The sequence below is a fragment of the Prinia subflava genome, chromosome 2, assembly GCF_021018805.1.
Source record: "Prinia subflava isolate CZ2003 ecotype Zambia chromosome 2, Cam_Psub_1.2, whole genome shotgun sequence".
In the NCBI taxonomy this organism is placed as follows: domain Eukaryota; kingdom Metazoa; phylum Chordata; class Aves; order Passeriformes; family Cisticolidae; genus Prinia; species Prinia subflava.
In genome coordinates this window covers 54,378,269-54,397,292 of record NC_086248.1, presented here as the reverse complement: position 1 = coordinate 54,397,292, position 19,024 = coordinate 54,378,269, and the positions used below count along the sequence as shown (strand labels likewise).

At 38.2% G+C, this 19,024-nt stretch overlaps 1 protein-coding gene across 1 annotated transcript in view; it reads right to left on the bottom strand.

Moving 5' to 3' along the window:
* The window catches only part of LAMA2 (laminin subunit alpha 2), a 337,526-nt gene that overhangs the window by 18,050 nt on the left and 300,452 nt on the right, over positions 1 to 19,024 (bottom strand). Inside the window, exons 47-54 of the mRNA XM_063389975.1 lie at positions 17,327 to 17,486; positions 14,718 to 14,842; positions 13,625 to 13,787; positions 11,520 to 11,664; positions 9,614 to 9,752; positions 5,300 to 5,420; positions 3,780 to 3,998; positions 2,363 to 2,511 (exon numbers count right to left, since the gene is read on the bottom strand). Of these exons, the coding sequence (XP_063246045.1) occupies positions 2,363 to 2,511; positions 3,780 to 3,998; positions 5,300 to 5,420; positions 9,614 to 9,752; positions 11,520 to 11,664; positions 13,625 to 13,787; positions 14,718 to 14,842; positions 17,327 to 17,486 (1,221 nt within the window). The remainder of the gene's footprint in view (positions 1 to 2,362; positions 2,512 to 3,779; positions 3,999 to 5,299; positions 5,421 to 9,613; positions 9,753 to 11,519; positions 11,665 to 13,624; positions 13,788 to 14,717; positions 14,843 to 17,326; positions 17,487 to 19,024) is intronic.

The window sequence follows — 19,024 nt, the reverse complement described above, 5'->3', positions numbered from 1 at the left end:
GCAGACATATGCCATTACACTTTTTAAAGACCTCACAGCTTCTTCTGGGGGAGGAGGCAGAGTAGGAAAATTGCTGATTGTTCATCATGTACCCATACAGGTGCTGTAATTCATTCCAATGGCTATTTCACATGGCACAAGCAAAAACAATCCCATAATTACTGTTAAGGCTGAAGAGGTAGGACCCTCTGCAGCACCACTGGCTGACTAATCAGTTTCTGGAAAATAAATTCCCTTTTGTCAACTGCAAAATTATATTGAACTCTGATATTCTTCCTTAACTATAATTACAAATGCATAATTACTATAATTACAAATGAATATTGAAAATGCTTATTGATAAAGTGACTTGCTTTCAAACACAAAATGCTTGGCTATATTTACACATATCCTATACAGAACTGGACAGTGACATAAGCACCTGAATTATGTAAGTGCTGTACATGTAAATTGTCCAGTTTCCTCAGAGTTTTGGATGAATTAATTTCATTTGGAAAGCTGCAGAGTAAGAAATGTGATTAATTTTTCAAAGGGTTAGAGAAAACAGTTATTAAAGTACTTATCTTTCAGGACAATCCCTATGGTATCTCCCAGTCCCTTCAGCAGTGGGAAAGAAGAGGAGAGAGATTTCTCTGGAGGCAGTTCAGAGCAAAAGACTAATTTAGGTTCCATGAAGTGTCCCAGAGAGGACATTTCCCTTCTCTGCCTTCAGAGGAAGTGTAGGGAAGTCAGATAGTCAAGACTCAAGTTACCCTTTGTGCTGCTGCATCTTAGCCATGGGTAATCATTATAAACATTTTGGGTCCCAGCAGAAGCATGCAATGATGTACATTAGTCTTCAACAATGTAATTTTTATAATTATATGGACAATTATCTCTCTGCAGAGTTTTCACAGGGTGTTCCTCACATTTACAAAAATAAAGCTTGAGTTCATGATGAGCAGAGGAAGGATTAATCTTAGTTTATGTCTTTTCACATCCATTTCAGGTTACAGAAACTTCAGAGTTCAGGCAATTTGTTTTGTAACAAAGCTACTTTGAAAACACAGAGGTCTCATCTGAACAAGCACCATCACTGGATAGCATTGTATGGCAATTTTGCCTTGATGTACTCTCACATGTACCCTCATAAGGTCAAGCTACTGTACTCACTACAGCACTGCATTAAAGAATTTACTTTGTTGTTTAGAGCTTTTTATTATCATCTGCATATTTGTGTTCTGTCACAGTGACACAAAATGTATCACAAAATGCAGTCATCCATTTCCAAAATAACTTTTTCTTCCAAAGCATTTACGGTTTGACTTTGACCCAGTCATCGAAGTAAGGGAGCCTCATTGACTGGAGGCATTATTTATGAGAGGTTTTTTAACAATACAATAGAAATCCAGTCAGAAAATTATACAGAAAGGAAAGCAAATTACAGAGTACAGAAGGGCACCTGGTGACTAGACAGGAATGGTGGGTCAAGAAGGCTGCAAGTGTTGTGGAGGTAAGAGGGTGAAGTGGATAAGTGCCTTTTGCAACATGCTGGATGTCACAACTTCTTTCTGATTTATTTTAACAACACAGAACATTGCGCATAGTGCACTAATTCAACAAATGTCTGTACAGGATGTACACATTTGTATGTTCAAATGTCCATAATAAACCCTGCTTGGATCAAGGGTTATTCCAGGCCATAAATATTATTGGCTGCCTGAGTCCTACACACTACAGTAGTGCTGTTTCTAATCACTTTCTGAATGGTAAAGTGTAATAAGGAAGTTTTAAAATGTCTGAGAAAGGGCGAAGGAATTCGAGTGAAATTCAGTGTAAAACAATATGGTCTGAGAAGGTCTGTGAAGGCTTTTCCAATACCAAAAGTGGGACTGTGTTTTCACTTTTACCCTATCTATTTGGGCACCACTGTGTCCAGCACATGGCATCTCAAAAAACCTACAGGCTGCTGTGTTTCAGTTTGTACCCTTTAAAAATGGTATTTTTCTATATGTCCTGAAAAGGAGATTTATTGCACCACAGCAGAATTTCTCACCCACAGATTCTTCTGTAAAATATATTTTCAAAGAACCAGAAGGTTAAAGATGCCAGTTCAGGCAAACGCAAGTCTCTGGAGAAACAGGCTGGTAAGCCTACAAAAGCATGTAAACCCTTTTCAGTGCAACAATGTTCTGAAAAGCTCTTCACAACAATAATGACTACCAGAAACTTATTTCTAAGAATTTTTGGACAAGGATGGAATGAAACTAATTTATTTTTGTCTCAGAAGAAGCATTTACATGGATTGCTGAAGCCATTAATACATTTGCTTTTCTGAATTAGCTGTGCTGTGTGGGCTGCAGCACTTGCAGGTATTTGTTACCCTCTGGCTCGCTCTATCCGGATGGAATGTGCTCTGCCGTCGTGAAACTCGCCAGCCTCTGGTCTGATGGTGATCCTGTGTGGATCCCGGATCCCCGTGGAGATGTGCACCTCCAGCCGGCCTCTGTTCAGGAACACGGCATAGTAGGCCTGCAGGGTGTATGTTGGAGTGAAAAGATAAGTTACATTTGGAAAGAAATTATTTCACTCAGTTTTACATTAGTGTGTGTTTTGTTGTCTTACACTGGTTATTAATGTGCGCACCCCAGACAAGACACTGCTGTTTCAGTGCTGCTGCTGCTATAATCAGACTCTGGCATTTTTATAGTGAGGAAGGGGTAAAATGAGGTCATGCTGGAAAACGCCAACAGAAGATTTAACTATTTTCAGGGAAGGATGAAGACTTCTAACCTACAATTCTTCTGATTTTTGTTGTTACAAGACCTGCTCTTAAACTCATCAAGCCCTGAAGTGCATTGATGTCAGCTTGAGCTCTGTGTTCAGAGGGCTGGCAAATCATGCCAGCAGTTACTCCAGCACCAGTGTAAGTGGTCATGTTCACTTCTGTGACCTGAAGAGCTGGGAAATGATGAAGGAGCCCCTACCCTGAAGTTAATGTCATCCAGGTGAGCCATCACAATGTGCTGTCCCTGGAGTGTGTTACTCCAGGTCACCAAGAGCTCTCTTCCAAAATAGGCAGATAAGAGAATAATGAATTGTCACTTCCCAGAAGTCCTGAACAAAGAATGCATCGACACATTCTGTTTATTGCTGTTGTAGTGTGTCTGCCAGGATTTTAATCAAGACCTAAGTAATTTCTAACAATTTCTAGCAGTCGCACTTATATCCGTCACTCAGACTCTGTGGACTAATACAGCAAATTTTTATTATATGAGAGAGAGTGAGAGGCCAGAGCACTCAAGTCTTAAATTCCACATCAGTGATGGCAAATAAGAGGATTATCTTCATTAGAGTCACCAGATTTTTTTTTTTTTTTGTCTCAAGGAAATTAGAATGATCCTCATTTATGTCTCTATGAACAGGACTGAGAGAGTTTCCAAGCATTAACAGGACATAAGTAATCCTCAAAATGAATGAAGAACACTATTTTCTAATATTTGGGTTTGGTTAAAAAAAACCCAACATGGAATATAATAGAAAAACATGTCTGCTGCTTAGCAACAAGCAATGACTGTAAATGACTGTAAATCTGTAAGAGAAACAATTTATCCAAGAGAAAAAAACCCAATTCTGAGCTTCTATTAGATTATTCATCAGATAAAGGATAACACGAGAAATAATTAATTCCAAATAATTGAATTTAACTTAAGCATAAACATCTGACAGTCTTGAAACAAACTGTGGCACCTCAGTAGAATTGTAGGGGTTTTTTTAATCTTTTGCCAGGTTCCTCTTACCTGCCCTGTCTGCCTGCGCTTTCTCCTCAGAGGAGCAGCTTTCCTTGAGGAGTGCCTGCGCTTTCTCCTGGGGGGAACAATTGTGCCACCTGTGCCGAACAAGATGATCCCAGACTCATTCCTGGTGCTGAAGGAGAGATTGATTTCTGTGCCCACATCAAAGGAGACTGGCTGCAGTTCCACAAAACCTGGCTTGGAGAAGCTGACTGTATGTATGTTCTGTAGGAAGGAGAGGACAGGAACGTGCATTAGTAGAATTAAAAACAAGACTATGAATGCACAGGAAGATTTCTGAACTAAAATAATAAACTATGTAAATATAACTAGTGTGGAAAGACGGAAAGTAATAATAAATGCTTATCAATTTACTCCTCAAAGGGTTCTGCAAACACTAGTTTATCTGTTTACATCTGGAATCATTACTGTATTTGTCAAATCCTGTCTTACAGGAAGGCACAGTTCCAGTTTTATGTCGATATATCCTCTTTGATTAAAAATAACTGCTCAAGGTTATTTTTATTTTATATATGTGTTTTCCACTAAGTTAATATAGTTGGAGTTTGCTTTTAAATCTATACAATAGGTAATAAAACCCAATATGAACTGGATTCTACTATTTGTCAGATGTGCTGAGAAAGTACTTTTTATTAATCTTCATTGCTTCACTAAGCACCACTGCTTGTTTGGTTACTCAAGAGTCATAAACGAAGCACTTGTTGCACATGATCCAACTCTTTGGCATTGGTATATATGGCATCTGATGGTATCTTCCATCTGCTTGCAAAACTATCTTAAGCAGTAGAGATTTTCAGGGAAGAAACACAAACTAGTTATTGGGACACAAATGTCAGTGGAAGTATTTTTTTATAGACTTTTCCATGGAAAATTACTAAATTCTCTCCCAAATTTTAGATCAGATTCCTTGCATTCTATATGCCCTGAAAGGCTGTTAATTGCAAGCAGCAACAACTGAAAACAGTTGCATTTAAAGCTAAAATAACAACACCAATTTTGCACGTTCTTAGTGATCAGTAAGAAGTGTGCCTTCCAGCTCAGTGGTAGCTCACGTCAATAAGTACTCATACCTGAGGCTTTATGTAGTATATGACTTTATAATAACAATTTTAAAAAAATTAAATCCTTGGTTTTTATATGCATAATTTTTTTTTAGTTTTTGCAGTGTTGTCAGTGCCTATCCTCATTAATGTCATTAATTACCATTTTAGTAACCTGAAACAAAGCTAAATCACCGCTAAGCAATTCAGAAAATCCTAACCCTTTAGGGACAGATGTATCATAAGTGGCCAGGGATATTCCAAGGAGTCAGGATCTGAAAAACTGGTCTACTTGCTGATCAGACTTATTCATCTTTCTTTCTTTTAAATGTAACTGCTTGGATTTTAAGGTTAGATTCCTATCTAAGGACTATATCATATACAATTAATCTACTATGCCATAAAATCAGAAACCAGAAGATATTTATAAACATTAAGGCCAAACTACATGCAAAGCAGACTAACCTCTAGTGTGCATCCTTTGGTTAGACCAACAAAGTCAGGACTGCTCAATATGTTATAAGGTGTCCTTGAAATTTCAATGTCTTTGAGGCAACCTGTGTATTTTTCTAAGTTCACTTCAGGCCTAAAAAACATTTAGAAGTACAATGTGTTTTCAAAAATAGAGTTTAGGGAGAACAGTCAGCCACACATACGTACACTTTCAGATGCACAGATGCTGATTTTTATTTTAACTACACACACTCAAATATATGTTACCTTCTACAGTCTATCAGCACACATTGCACTCTGCCTTGCATCACTCAAAGGTGTAACAAGAGGTTCATCTCATCTCCAATTGACAACAGCCCCCTTCTCAGTTCTTTCTTTCCTTTAAGGGTTTTTGGTTGGTTGTTTTGGTTTTTGTGTTTTTCCTTTGGTAAAGGAGAACTATCACCTTTGGTGTTAAAATGCAGTGAGCTATGAAATAAGGAAATTGTTGTTCCTTGGCAAAGCACAAAGGTGCAAGCTAGGAAATCATAACAGTAAGTAGAGACCTTAACTGGAAAACATGTTTCAATCCTCTTTTTGCATGCTAGATGCAATGAAAGAACTTTAGCAGCATACAAATATTTGAATAAAGTTTTTGCCAATACATTTCAGGAATGCAGTCAGGTGGACCAACATTTATTTTATATTTCCAGTATCTTTCTTATGAAATCTGCTCCATATTTTCTTAGGACACAGCAATACATCTGACTTTTCCCGGCAGTTAAACAAAACAAAGCACTTGGGCTTGTTACTGAATGTAACTATCCATCCAAGACAGGAAAATATTATTATGGAATTCAAGTTCCATGTTTGATTCATCAGCTGGCTGATGAGAGGAAATGAGAAACCCCTTGAAAGTAACACCAAAACTATCTTGCAAAAGTATGATTTCGCAGGCCCAGGTACACCAGAATGAGACCACAACTGCTGGTAACATCTGAACCAGGCGTGCCAGAAGAAAAGCCTTATGAAGTCACTTCAGAAAAAAAGCTGCCATTGATACCATGAACAGTAAATCCAAAAATAAAAAAAAAGAGCACTATTTAATTCCCTAAAAAATATTACCCATGCATGTGTACTAGAATATCTGAATAGTATAAACAGCTCAAAGAGAGAAAAATTAATTCAGGAAATAAATAAGGAGTTAAAACTGGGGCGATGTGGGGAAGGGGGGAAGCAACAAACACTTCACTTCTCTAGAAGGAAAGAAAAAAATTTAAAGAACATTAATTACAAAATAAAAACATTTTGCATAGATACTATTCAGCTGCATGTTTTGGCACTGAAAGCCATTCTTTGCAGTATAGCCAACTGAGCAAGCGTGATGTATTCTCTGGCAAATTAGTAGACTCTGCATAAGTTAAAGCAAGCATCTGGTTTACTAAAATGATCCATATGCTGCTTTATTTACAGTCAAGTAGCTATGTTCACCTTTCATTTTTCATTTTTATTTCCTAGCTCTTCTCCAGTTCCTTTATGGATTTATCTTACCAGCAGAAGACCAGTTTTGCTGTTATCATTGTCACTGGTGCCCATAGTCTTTGCCATCCAGGATCCATTTTTGCTACTACCCTTTCCTGCCTTGTCCAGTGACAGACTGTCCTCATCCTGCCCGGTTACAAACAGTTGCTGTTATAATTCCCAACCCATATCACAGAATCACAGAATCACAGAATGGGTAAGGTTAGAAGGGAGCACCATGGGTTGTCTGGCTCAACCTCTTTGCAAACACTGAACACTTCCTTGATGTTTTCTTAAAACTTCTTTCTTCCTTTCCAAAATACACCAAACAAGGTCCAAGTTCACTAAGATCTTGCATAATTCTTGGTTTGTGTTTTGGGTATTTTTTTTAGTTCTTTTTTGCCAAGATAGGCCAGTTTTGAGGGAAAACAAGCAGCAATTTCTGGAGCTTGAGAGGAAATAATCTTTCTGAGTTTCAGGACAGGAGTGTGGGGGTGAAGTTCTATTTTTCCAATTCAAGCCAGGAATTACACTCCAAAACACAGTGAAGATCAGTGCATAGCTGAGCATACCAAAGCAAAAGCAAAGTATACAAATAGCTGCAAAGTGAAATTGTTGTCAGAAACAGGTGACTCCCCCCTATTTCCCCTCTCTCTCCCTCATACTCCTGTTCTTAACATCTGAAGTGGCAAATTTCACAAAAATCTCCACCTTGCTTTCATGCTCTCCTCAGTGAGTGCTTCACTGCCTCTGAGCACGGCGTTCCCCACCTCACATGGGACTCCACTGCCCCTACAGCCCGGAGGTGGGAGCCAAGGGCAGCAACACAGCTGGCTGGAGCTTCACTTCCAGGGCATTGCAGTGTCACAAGCTGCACACAGCTGAAGTAAGCAGCTGCCTGAGGAAAGAGAAGCTGCTTGTGTAGGTGTGTGCACAGTGTGAGCCCTCGGGAGCCGCTTTGCTGGCTGTGGCAGGAGCAGCTCGCTGAACTGAGAGCCTTGGCGCAGCAGCTGCTCTAGAGACTGCCCAAGCTGCTGCTGCTGCTGCGGTGCCACCCGTGCTTTCAAGCTGCACTTTAACTAGACACATGCAAGTCATGCAAATAATCTGATTGTTTTTACCTTGCTTTCATACTGGGGTGAGGAAGAAAAAAAAAAAAAGAAAACAACAACGTGGCATTAATTGTAGCAAATGGTGCTTCTTGTATTGTTGTTCTGTGATACTTATTAGAAAGGTTCAGCCATTTCACAGTGAAACAGGTGCACATCATTTACAAACAACATATAATAAGAGGTGAGATTCTGTGTATGCTATCAGGCTATAACAATTAACAGGTTTACTTCACAAACAGCTACCTTAAAATGTAACACATCAGAGGGTTTTTATAACTTGATACTACACTTGGCCAAGAGCACAAGCAAACCATGTAAAACAGTTTGGCACGACTGACATGATCTGGTAATTACAGTCATGGATACCTCAGTGTCTATTGTTTGCAGGAGCTCAGCTTTGCCCTAATCCCCCTTTCACTACTTTTGATTCTAATTTGCCATAACGTTAATCTTGCCTCAGGCACTGACGAATCATAGCTGTAGGCAGAATAGTTACCATAGGTCAAAGTAGCTGTGGCACACTGATTTTCTGGGCATCCACAAAGGAAGTGGAAGATAATTACTCCAGACATTTTGTTATGCACTGGTGTGATTTCACAATTACATAATATAGTGTTTTATTTCATGAGTGAAATAGATCTTAGATCTTTTTATTGCTGGGTGATTTGACATAAGAGGTCAATGATTATCCTAATAAATTAACAAATATGCCCATTCTTTTAGTGGCAGAAGAGTCTGTGGATTAAACACAACAGTTCCTTGTGAACAAGACCACTTCAAGGCTCTCATTATGTCATGTAGTTAAAGCTGACATAGATTAATGGGCCTGTTTCTGTGTTGCTCATCTGTTCATTGTAGCACAGAATTCTCTTGTTCTTGTCACTGCAAAACTGCTGAATATTCATTTAAATTTTAAGTAAGTTTTTTTGTCTATTTAAAGCCATGAAAGAAAGTTACTAAATTCAAATATCTATTAACCCATTTCTTTAGTCTATTTATGCTGAAGTTAACATTTATGAATATTACTATGCAATATTTAACAAATAATTACTGGGAATTTTATATTTGTGTAGGAAATTCAGGATCAGACTTCTGAAGGGAAAATATTTCATTATGCTACATTAAATATATGAAGAGTATTGTATCATATACTTTAAGTCCTGAATACAGGAGGAATTTTATTTAAGGACACCAGGAACTAAAATCTACAAATAATTTAAAATTATATCTAAGCAAAATATTTTAATACATATTTGAAATATACTGACACTGATTATGCAAAACATGGATACTCATTAAGCAGTAATCCCATGTGGAATAGTCTGTAGGTCAGTTTCTCTACTCATGCACAAAGTAAACACTTGTCCTTAATTTTGTGAAGGTATTGAGCCAATTCTCTGAATCTGCAGTCATAAACTCTATGCATCAAATAAATAAATACTTAAAAAGTCAGCTACATCATGGTTTTTGCACAGAATCAGAAAGATGTACTGCACTGCAAGCGTCACTGCCATTGCATCTGTGTAAGGTGAGCTGTGTGAAACACAAAATGTATGCAAATAAAGCATTATTCTGCTGTGGCATTCCCAGGGTACATTGGGAATTCACCATTCATTTACTGCAAATGAACTTGAGAAATAAATGCAGCCAATAAGATTACATTGTACTTACATCCCATTACCAAAACTAAAGAAACTAGTTTGAGCCACGTTACCTTAGATTTCTCAGGGTTGGCAAGCCCCCAAAATATATTTTCTCGTGCCCTTTTAAGTTGAGTCCAAAGTGGCTGCCTGTAGAAGTTGTTGCTATGGTCTCTTCTTCATTGGTGTCTATGTCTACAATTGATATGTTGGCTGAAAGATATTTGAGATTAGTTTAACACATCATTGTTCATGATAGATATTTTTATGTAAAAAACCAACAGAAAAATATTTGGAGGGTTAGCAGGAAAAGGAAGAAGCAAGGAGGGCTGTATTTTGCAGTTAAGATACTGGCTTTCCACATTATCAATTATGGGCAGGGGAAGAAAACTGCACTTTCCTCTGTTTCCATAACAACCTGGAAAGCTATAGCAATTCTGTACACTTTATTTTTATATATTCTCTAAACCTGTTTCAATTTGGTGCCTTCTTTGTGTCACTGTAATTTGGAGCTAACACTTTGGGACATAGTCATGACAAGAGATCATTTTACATTTAGTTTGTGATCTCAGTCCAAAGATTGCCTCTTGAACAGGATTTTTTAGTGTAAAAGTTTGTTAAGCACTGTCATTATGTGCCTTAGAGATTGGTGATCAGTCACTCTAAACCACTTTCAAACCCAAAGCAGTTGCTGTCTGGAATCAGTAATGTGCTACATGCAGCCATCCTATTTAGGTGCTTGCTCCATGCATATTTTTAATGTACGGATTAATACAGAATATAAAGTTCAATAAAAGAAATAAGACTCAGTGAAAAATGCTGAGCAGGCCCCAAGATATACAGGGATGAAAAGAAAGGATTTCTTTCCTTCTTTCCTTGAGAACTGAATAGACAGACTTTCTAATACACCTTACCAAAACCAGATTAATTTTCCTTTCATTTATATACCTGTATTTTTATAAATACACAATGTTTGAATGCTTTTGGTAAGTTACAATTACATTACATTGTGTTTTATATTAATACCTCTTGGGTTAAGTATGAACTACGATAACTGGCTACCAGTAAGACCTTCCTCCTCTAAAGGTGCAGCAAATCTGCAAGTAAGATCATTAAATTATTTTGGCCACTGTCCCAACTCCCAAGTCTACTTCAGCCAAATGACAAGGAAGAGGGACAGTGTGAGGTGTGAAGGCCAGGTAGAGAGCTGGCACTGCAGGGGGCAAGAGGCAGAGGAATGTGTTTAGAGGCTTGTGGTGACCCCAAAGATTCAGAATGCAGTAAAAATTCAAACTGCAAAAGCACAGAGTATGTCACAGTTTAGCTCAGGTAAGATTCTACCAGCCCTATAACCAGACTACAAAACAAAAACAGGGCTTTGCCAGCATGATAACCAGTAGTTTATGTTATCTTATCAAATTCCACCACTTCACATCTTGTGCCAGAAACGCTTTAAAGAATTAGTAGAACTTCTGGAGACGTTCCCAGTTGTTCCCATGCAGATTCAGTTCATGGCACAATGCAGATCACTAGGGAAGATAAAGTAGTGGTGTTTGTCTAGTCAGATACTGTACTATCAGTACTAAAGTCACTGCTTTTTTAAAGCCTTTGGTATATGCTGAGCATGAGAGGACTGTACAGCATAAAAGCTATTCCTGTCCTACCAAAAATCACATGTGTGTTTCATGATTTGGAACAACACTAGGGAACTGATGAAAAGACTTCTTTTTTCCCCAGTCAGAAGAATTTTAGAATGCAATTTATGACTGTATAAAAAATATGCCTGAAAAATAGGTTACCTGTTCATAAAGCCCCGTTTGACAGTGCAATCACGCACATGCAACTCAACACTCCTATAATCTAAACAAAAGAAGCTGCTAAATCACCAGAACTTATAATTCCCACAGCATCTTCCCTGTGATTAGATGGTAGTGCACAGACAACTGGAAAAGTCATGGTGCTGACACCACAGGACCTCACCTTGCTTTTGAACTCTTGACAGGGTGAAAGATTTCCATCTGCCATCATTATGATTTTGGTTGCTGATAACTGAAGCTGTACCTGAACCCAGATCGTAGCTGACTTTTATACGCCCACCACTGAGTTCTACACTCATGAAATCCTTCTGTTAATGAAAAGGGTTAGAGACACGATTATGATTCTTGTCCATTTTGGTAAGAGGCATAAGACATGAAATAAACACTTTTTAATCCTGGGTGACTACAGACAACATTTTTCAAGCTTTAAAAAATGATGCAACTTACTACCCAGAGCTCTTGTACACAATTGTTTGATGCCAAGCTCTTTTCTTCCTTTATATTCTCTTTTGGATTGTTAATTTAGTTGGAATTTTGCTGGCATCTTAACTGGAGATTTGATGGGATAGCTGTACTTTATTTTAGATTGAAGATAAAAACAGACATTATAATTACCTGAAACTAATACTCAGCTTTCTCAACTAATACCCAGTGTATGTTTGTACTATAATTAGTGTATATATTGCATACCTCAGCTAGATTTAAACTTGCAAGGTAGAAAACAAAAATAGTGGAGATGGTAAACTGGGTATGTTTTACCAGATTTCCAGAGAATAATCTACAGAAGCAACAGAGAGATGGAGACAAAGAGAGCAATGAACGCTCTTATTTTCATCAACCACTGACTCCAGTATCCAAGCAGCAACTGGAAATGGCTGACTGGAGCAATGATATACGCTGCACTACCTCCAAAAAAAGAGGTGGCAGGATACAAAGAGCTAAACAAATAGCCAGAGAACCAGACAGCATGAAAGCCGTCAGGTAAGTAATGGTGGAACTGTGACCCAGGACAAAAATATATCACAGAAATTTTTATTATCATTTTGGTCATGGTCAATTCCACCTCTTCTCAGAGTAAAACTGAACAAACTCAGTATTCTAGATGCTCAGGCATCTCTATCCATGCATCATTAGAAAGAGCATCCTCCAAGTTTTTATGCAGTGGGACAGTATTATAAGAGACAAAATATACCAGGGACCAGTTGCTTGTGTTTTGAGATTTCAATTAAATGTGTTTTTCATAGAAAATTATGTAAGTCAGCAATAACTATATAAAATAATCTAAAATAATGAGATTAATTATACTTTCAATATTCAATTATAAAGTTCATTAGAAAAGCTAAATAAATTTTTCATTATCATAATAAAATTCTAGCTTTTGCTACAGTCAGTCAGGAGGAGCACCCTCCTCCTTGATAATTCCAGCTATTTTGATAATTATTTCCAAAATACAGGAATCTGAAATGACACTGATTTATACAAACACAGTTTTTTCAAAATAGCAAGTGCTCAGTAATTTTTCACACCATCAGTGAAAACTACCGTACATAATTTCTGCCCCATATGAAAAAGATAAGAGAAAGACTCTGTTCCCTGTCAATCATGCAAATCAATCTGCATCAGAGACGCCAAAGATGAGTTATTCAGATCTGGTCAGGTGTCTTTATAAATAATTTTTTCCTGTTATCCACACACATTTGATACTGTACATGAATAAACCTTAAACAACTTTCAAACTCATGTTTCTATTCTCTGTTTTAGTGGTAAGGGACACCATTTGTAGATATTGGAAAAACACAATCACTATTACATCTTATTTGTTGCGCCCGTCCCCCTTTAAACCCATTTAATAAAATATAAACATTTTCCTTATACGAACAGGATTTCTATATAAGATACATCTCTTCCCATATTCCCCCTGCCATTACACTGTGATATTTTAAACTATGAACAGACAAGCACAACTGAAAATGTTCACACACATAAACGTCTGGGATAAAGCAAAATTAATTAATAATTTCAGAAAAGCTGGAATTCTCCTTAGAGTAACATAATGATCCCCATTTATTCCCCCTAAACATTAGATAGTCAACCTCCATACTATAACACTGTCTTCAGTTGGCCAGCACTGAAGTGTGATACCAGGCAACATCACACCAGGATAGAGGTACCTTAATTACTAATTGTTGTCATGATCTGATGAATTCGGTGACTGCCAAGAGGGCGTGAAACCTGCAAGGAGCGTAGAGGTTAGCTGGCTGCTCTTACCAAGTCATCAGTAGCGAGATACATCAGCAGAGCATTTGATGCGAAGGTCCTGAACTTGAACATGACTGTGGAAATATTGGGGTTCCAGCGGATTGGCCGGCTCACCATGGCATAGCTGTCACCGTCAAACTGCACTGTTCCCTCACCGTCTGCCACCTGTGGGCTGGAAAGAACAATTCCAACCATTTTCTTTTGCCATGTGAAGTTAAAATAAAAAGTGCAGGGCTAGGGAAATGGGGGCACAGCTCCTGGGAGTCTTCGTGAACTTGGTTTAATGTCTTTTCAAACCTCCCACTGACAGGGACAGAATTTCCCATTCTGTTTTGAGAATGCAAACGCCTTTCTTTTGTGAGGTCTCTGCTCACTACCCTGGTGGCTGTGAAAGACACCTTGAGACACTGGACTATGCTCCATGCCACGTAAGAAATGCCCTCTCTTGGTTTAGGGTACATTTGGGCGAAACTTCTATTTTTTTTTTTTTTTTTGGAAAAAAAACCCCAACAACACAGAAAACAACAACAACAAAAACCCAAAAAAACCCCACAAAACAAACCACACACACACACAAAAAAAAACCAGTCCAGAAAACTTCTCTGCCCTAACTAGCTAAAACTAACTAAAAAGCACAAGAGATCTCTGTCTCACTACTGTCCGTGCCTCAGACAAACAACTGCCAAAAAAGGAATGTGTAAGAGTCAAGCAGTTTTCTACAAAACAAACTGTGTGCTTCTTCTTTCTGTTTCACTCTCAAAATTAGTCTTAAAAGTACAGAACACAATATACAGCACACACAAAACAAACGATTAAAGATACAGGCATCACAAAGTCACCCTAAAACATGCAGGCACCCACACCACAGCTGTCCATGAGCCAGACTCAGTTCACTGTGGCTCCCACGCTCTCTCACGCTTTGACTGTTTCTGTTTACCCAGACTGGCTGCTTGCCCCCTTGGTGCAGTGGCAACCTAACTTCTGCTTCATGCACACTGCAATTTGATGGCTGCTGGGGAAATCCTGCTACTTACCACTGAATGCAATGTCACTGCAGACAGGCTCCCTAAAGAAGCACAGAAACAGTCAGTGCTTTACCTACCTGACGGCACACCCTTTGCAGTCGCCTTCGATATCCCTGAAATTCCAGAGTCCTATGGGCTTGCTGTCTAGAAAGGTTTCGCCCATGCAGCCAGTGAAAGTGGTGACTCTCACAGCATCTGACTTCTGCAACAGAGAACATAAACCTCCTTAGAACTGAATTTGAAGTAATTTACTGCATCTGAAAACATAAAAACAGTACAAAATCAAAAAAATAAATACCATATACAATTCCACATAAAATCATAAAAAAAACCCCATAAGATATTTCACAGTATTTTAAATGCCAAGAGTATTATTTAATCTGAGAAGCCCTCCTACAGAACAATTGATCAGTGAAAATGTGAACTGAACTTTGTATTAGTCCGAACGGGAAATACCATTTAGATTTGAGACTCTTGGGAAGGCCCAGGGAGAACAAGTCCTAAAGAACAAGGAGCTGCTTTGGCTTCCACCATCAGTTCTCCTGGCTGTTCAGAGAGCTGGCTGCTCTCACCTGTTCAAGGCCTAGCTGGGTTTTAATTTCAGACTTTCAAGAAAAGACTATGAGCAATCTTGCCCACAATACAATAAGCAAGGTGTTCCTCTTGTAGTGCTTGAAACCCTGGAATTTGAGCAGACTGTCAAAGCTAAAAGACAGACTGAGAACTGAATGGTTATACCTGTAAATTTCATGCTGAATTCTGGATGCAGAAAAACGTGCAGAGGACAAAGCAATTAAAGCACATGTCCCATCAGAACTCATTAGGCTAGGGTCATGCACATAGAGTATGCCCATTAGAACATGGTGTGGTACCATGATGAAGGCAATGATATTTGACAGTACACAGAGTACTCCGCTAAAAATTATCCTTCTAAAAATACCCTGATTAATTTAAATTTCAGTTCATCAATATGAGCTGAATAAAAATTTATACACTCAGCTATTTGAGATAGATAAGCACCTGCTGTTTTTGCAGCAATTACAAATAAGATCTCGCAAGAGAACCTGGAGAAGTGCAATTTGAAAATACTCAAGGAAGATAGCTCAAGGAAGTCAAAAGACTTAATGTGCTACTGATATGTCCCAGGGTAATTGGATAGGTTTTAATTAGCAACAAGTATGAACTTAATGTCACTTATAAGAAATTCATGACATCCAAGTATCATAGTCTTCTGCAACTCAGATGAAAGATGTTTTTAAAAAATGAAAATTAATTTTCTTTTTGAATACACCACAGAAATGCATGCCAAAAGGGATGTGGACAAAACTGTAGGACAAATCTAAAGCATTCCAAACCCCAATAATATGAAAAAGCAGATTTTTGAGTCAGTGGCCTAAGATATACCAGTAACCTTGATTAAATGTCGAAAGAGCTGCACAGTTTTAGACAAGTCCTGGTTAAGGTCTTCATTTTGTGAGCCGTACAACTGTAACATATGATGACAGAAATTCCCAAAAACCTGAAGTTCTATTTTAATTCAGTTTTTGAACTGAATTTGTTTTGTATTCGAACAAAACAAATCTGACAGTGTTTAAAATTCTACATTGAAAATATACCAGTCATACCAAACTTAAAATAGACTGCCTTACTACTGCTGCCCTTGTCTTATTTTCATTATTGGAGGAAAAAGAATTCAGGAAGATTTTCCTGACTAAAATAAAAAAAAATAGAGAGTTCTTCAGAATACATTTGGACAACCCTTACTGAGGTTGAAAACAGCTGTTTTGACATCAAGTTTTGCACTTCCGTTTTTCTGCATGTAGTGTTGTTTTAACACTTTAGGACTTATACAAACCTGAGAGTAAAAAAAGTGAGTTCACTATTTGAGAAAATCTAAATTTTAGCTTCTTTTCAAATGCTAAAATGTTGATCAGGAACAGAATAGTTAATTTAAGTTGTTTTGTAAAGAATGCCATAGGAAAATAAGTGCTAAATTGTTTTTATTGGGGATTAATTTTTTCAAAAGATTTCCATCTATTCTATTTGGCATATATCTTTGTTTCATCCCATGAAGTTTAGTAAAGGTAGAAGATGTCACCAGGAAAATGAACAGACAGAAGAGAAAATTGATCAGCAGTACGATGCAGATATCTGTAGGGGAACAGGGAGGGAACCAGGAACAAAAAATGAGGAAAATAAAGCAGAAACATCAAAAGCAGACTACAAAGGAAGAAGTGATACTGTGCATACATGACAAAGGAAAAACCCCAAATGCAAGGGAAAATATTCTCCCATATACATTGGTAGGAGACCAGAAATGTACAGAAACAGAAATGAGTTCCTGTCACTCAGAAACTGAAAGCTTGTCAGGGCAGCAGTGTGTCAAGGGTAAAGCATCCATCCATTCAGCAGGAATTAGTTGTTTGGGCTAAATGCTGCATCAATACAGCCAGCTACAGGGCTTCCGATCAGAAGGTTACATTGTGGGCAGTGAAATCTTGTATCTGTGCATCTCGGTTGAGGCAAATCCCAACAACCTTTCAAAAGTGCAAGTGTACTACTTGCAGTAGAAGCACCTACTGCAATGACACCAGCATATTAAAATTCCCTATTTCTATTTTAAGCAATAACAAAATTTGCCTACACAAGTAGCCAGCTAACACAGTAACATAAGAAAAGGCATTACCTTAATTTTTTCTGTTAAACCACCAACAAACAGCACAGCATTAACATCCACATCCAGAATGGTATATCCAGGAGGGGAGACAGCACTGAATGTGGCTGGCACGATGCTGGCTTTAGGACCATCCAAAGCTCGCACTGATATTGTGCCATTTTTCCCAGTCCTAGAGATTCAAAAAAATCATTTAAGTAGACAAAGCCAGTAGTTACACCAAACATGGAAACTCTATTTTAAATGATGTCTTTTAACAGAAGCACACGACTGACCTGATTATGTTTCATTTTGATTCAAATGAACAGACACTTTTGCTTGCATAAGGTAAAGATGTGATCACAGAACCAGATCTTTTCCTCACCTGCATATCCTTTTTGAAAAAAAAATCACTATACACATGACATGGATCTTGCATTGACTAAAACAAAGAATGTTTATTAGATAATATTTGAACTGAAACAAGGTGATGAAGCACTTCAGTCTCCTTTACTGTGAGAAACAGGATTTGCATTTCCTGTAGTGGAGTTGTCAGGCTGTTTTTCAAACAAGTACAAACCCCATTATGTTCAGGAATATTACTTCATTGTCCTTTATGAATCACATCAAATATGGATGGCAACACAACACCAATGGACTTTGCCATTTATTAACAGTTTCTGCATCAGTTTGTTTTGTACATCTTTGATTATATTAATGTGGTAACTGGCACCGACAGAGTTTGCTGACATATTTTTACAACAGGAGGAACACACCATGGAGAGATATGATTCCTGAATCCTCCTTCTGAAACTTATAGATGGGTCTCATGTTTACCAGTTTGCAGCCACCTGGGACTGCTGGTATATGACTGAAAGTGGCTCCCTCAGTGGTCTTGGATGAATTCCATCCCCATGGACTTGTGTGCGTCTAACGTGCAACTGGTTTGTAGCAGAGGGTTTACAGATGTGAAGCCCTTTAAGGGATAAAAGTAATAATTCTCAAAAAACTAGAAGTTCCTAGAAAGTTTTTTTAAACTACTGAAATGTTATGCTTTCTGAAAGCAAGTTATTTGCACTACCAGTTTATATTGTGCTTAAATCAGGATTAGTTTAAAAACACTCAAATGCAATAATGCAAAAGCCACTGAGCAGACTGACACTTTTTAGGGTGTCTGATAATTCACAAATAGTATGGATGTCTTTCATCTTCAAACAGACTGAAATACTCACAATGGAGTCTCTTCTATAAATAATTCTCTCTTATTTAGAGAGGACAATGGAGCTTGAAGAAAGATCTTGGCTAACTTGACAGCAAAAAGACATTGCTACCCTGTACATGACAAGTTATCAGGTTGGAAGATATTGTTCTAGTGGGAATCAGTTCTGTAAAACTGGAGGATTACAGAGGATGTATCAGCACTATATGGCTGATATGCAAAATGACACTGAAAGAACACTAAATTGGGAGAAGCTGGCAACTTCCATGAGGGCAGACAGGCCCTGCAGAAAGACCTCAACAAACTAGAGAAATGGGCAATCACCAACCACATGAAATTTAACCAGGGCAAGTACTGGATTTTGCACCTGGGATAGGGTTGTGTTTACAGACTGGGGAATGAGAGACTGGAGAGCAGCCCCATGGAAAGAGACCTGAGGGTCCTGGTGAGTGGCAAATTGAACATGAGCCAGCAGTGCCCTGACAGCCAGGAGGGCCAGCCTTATCCTGGGG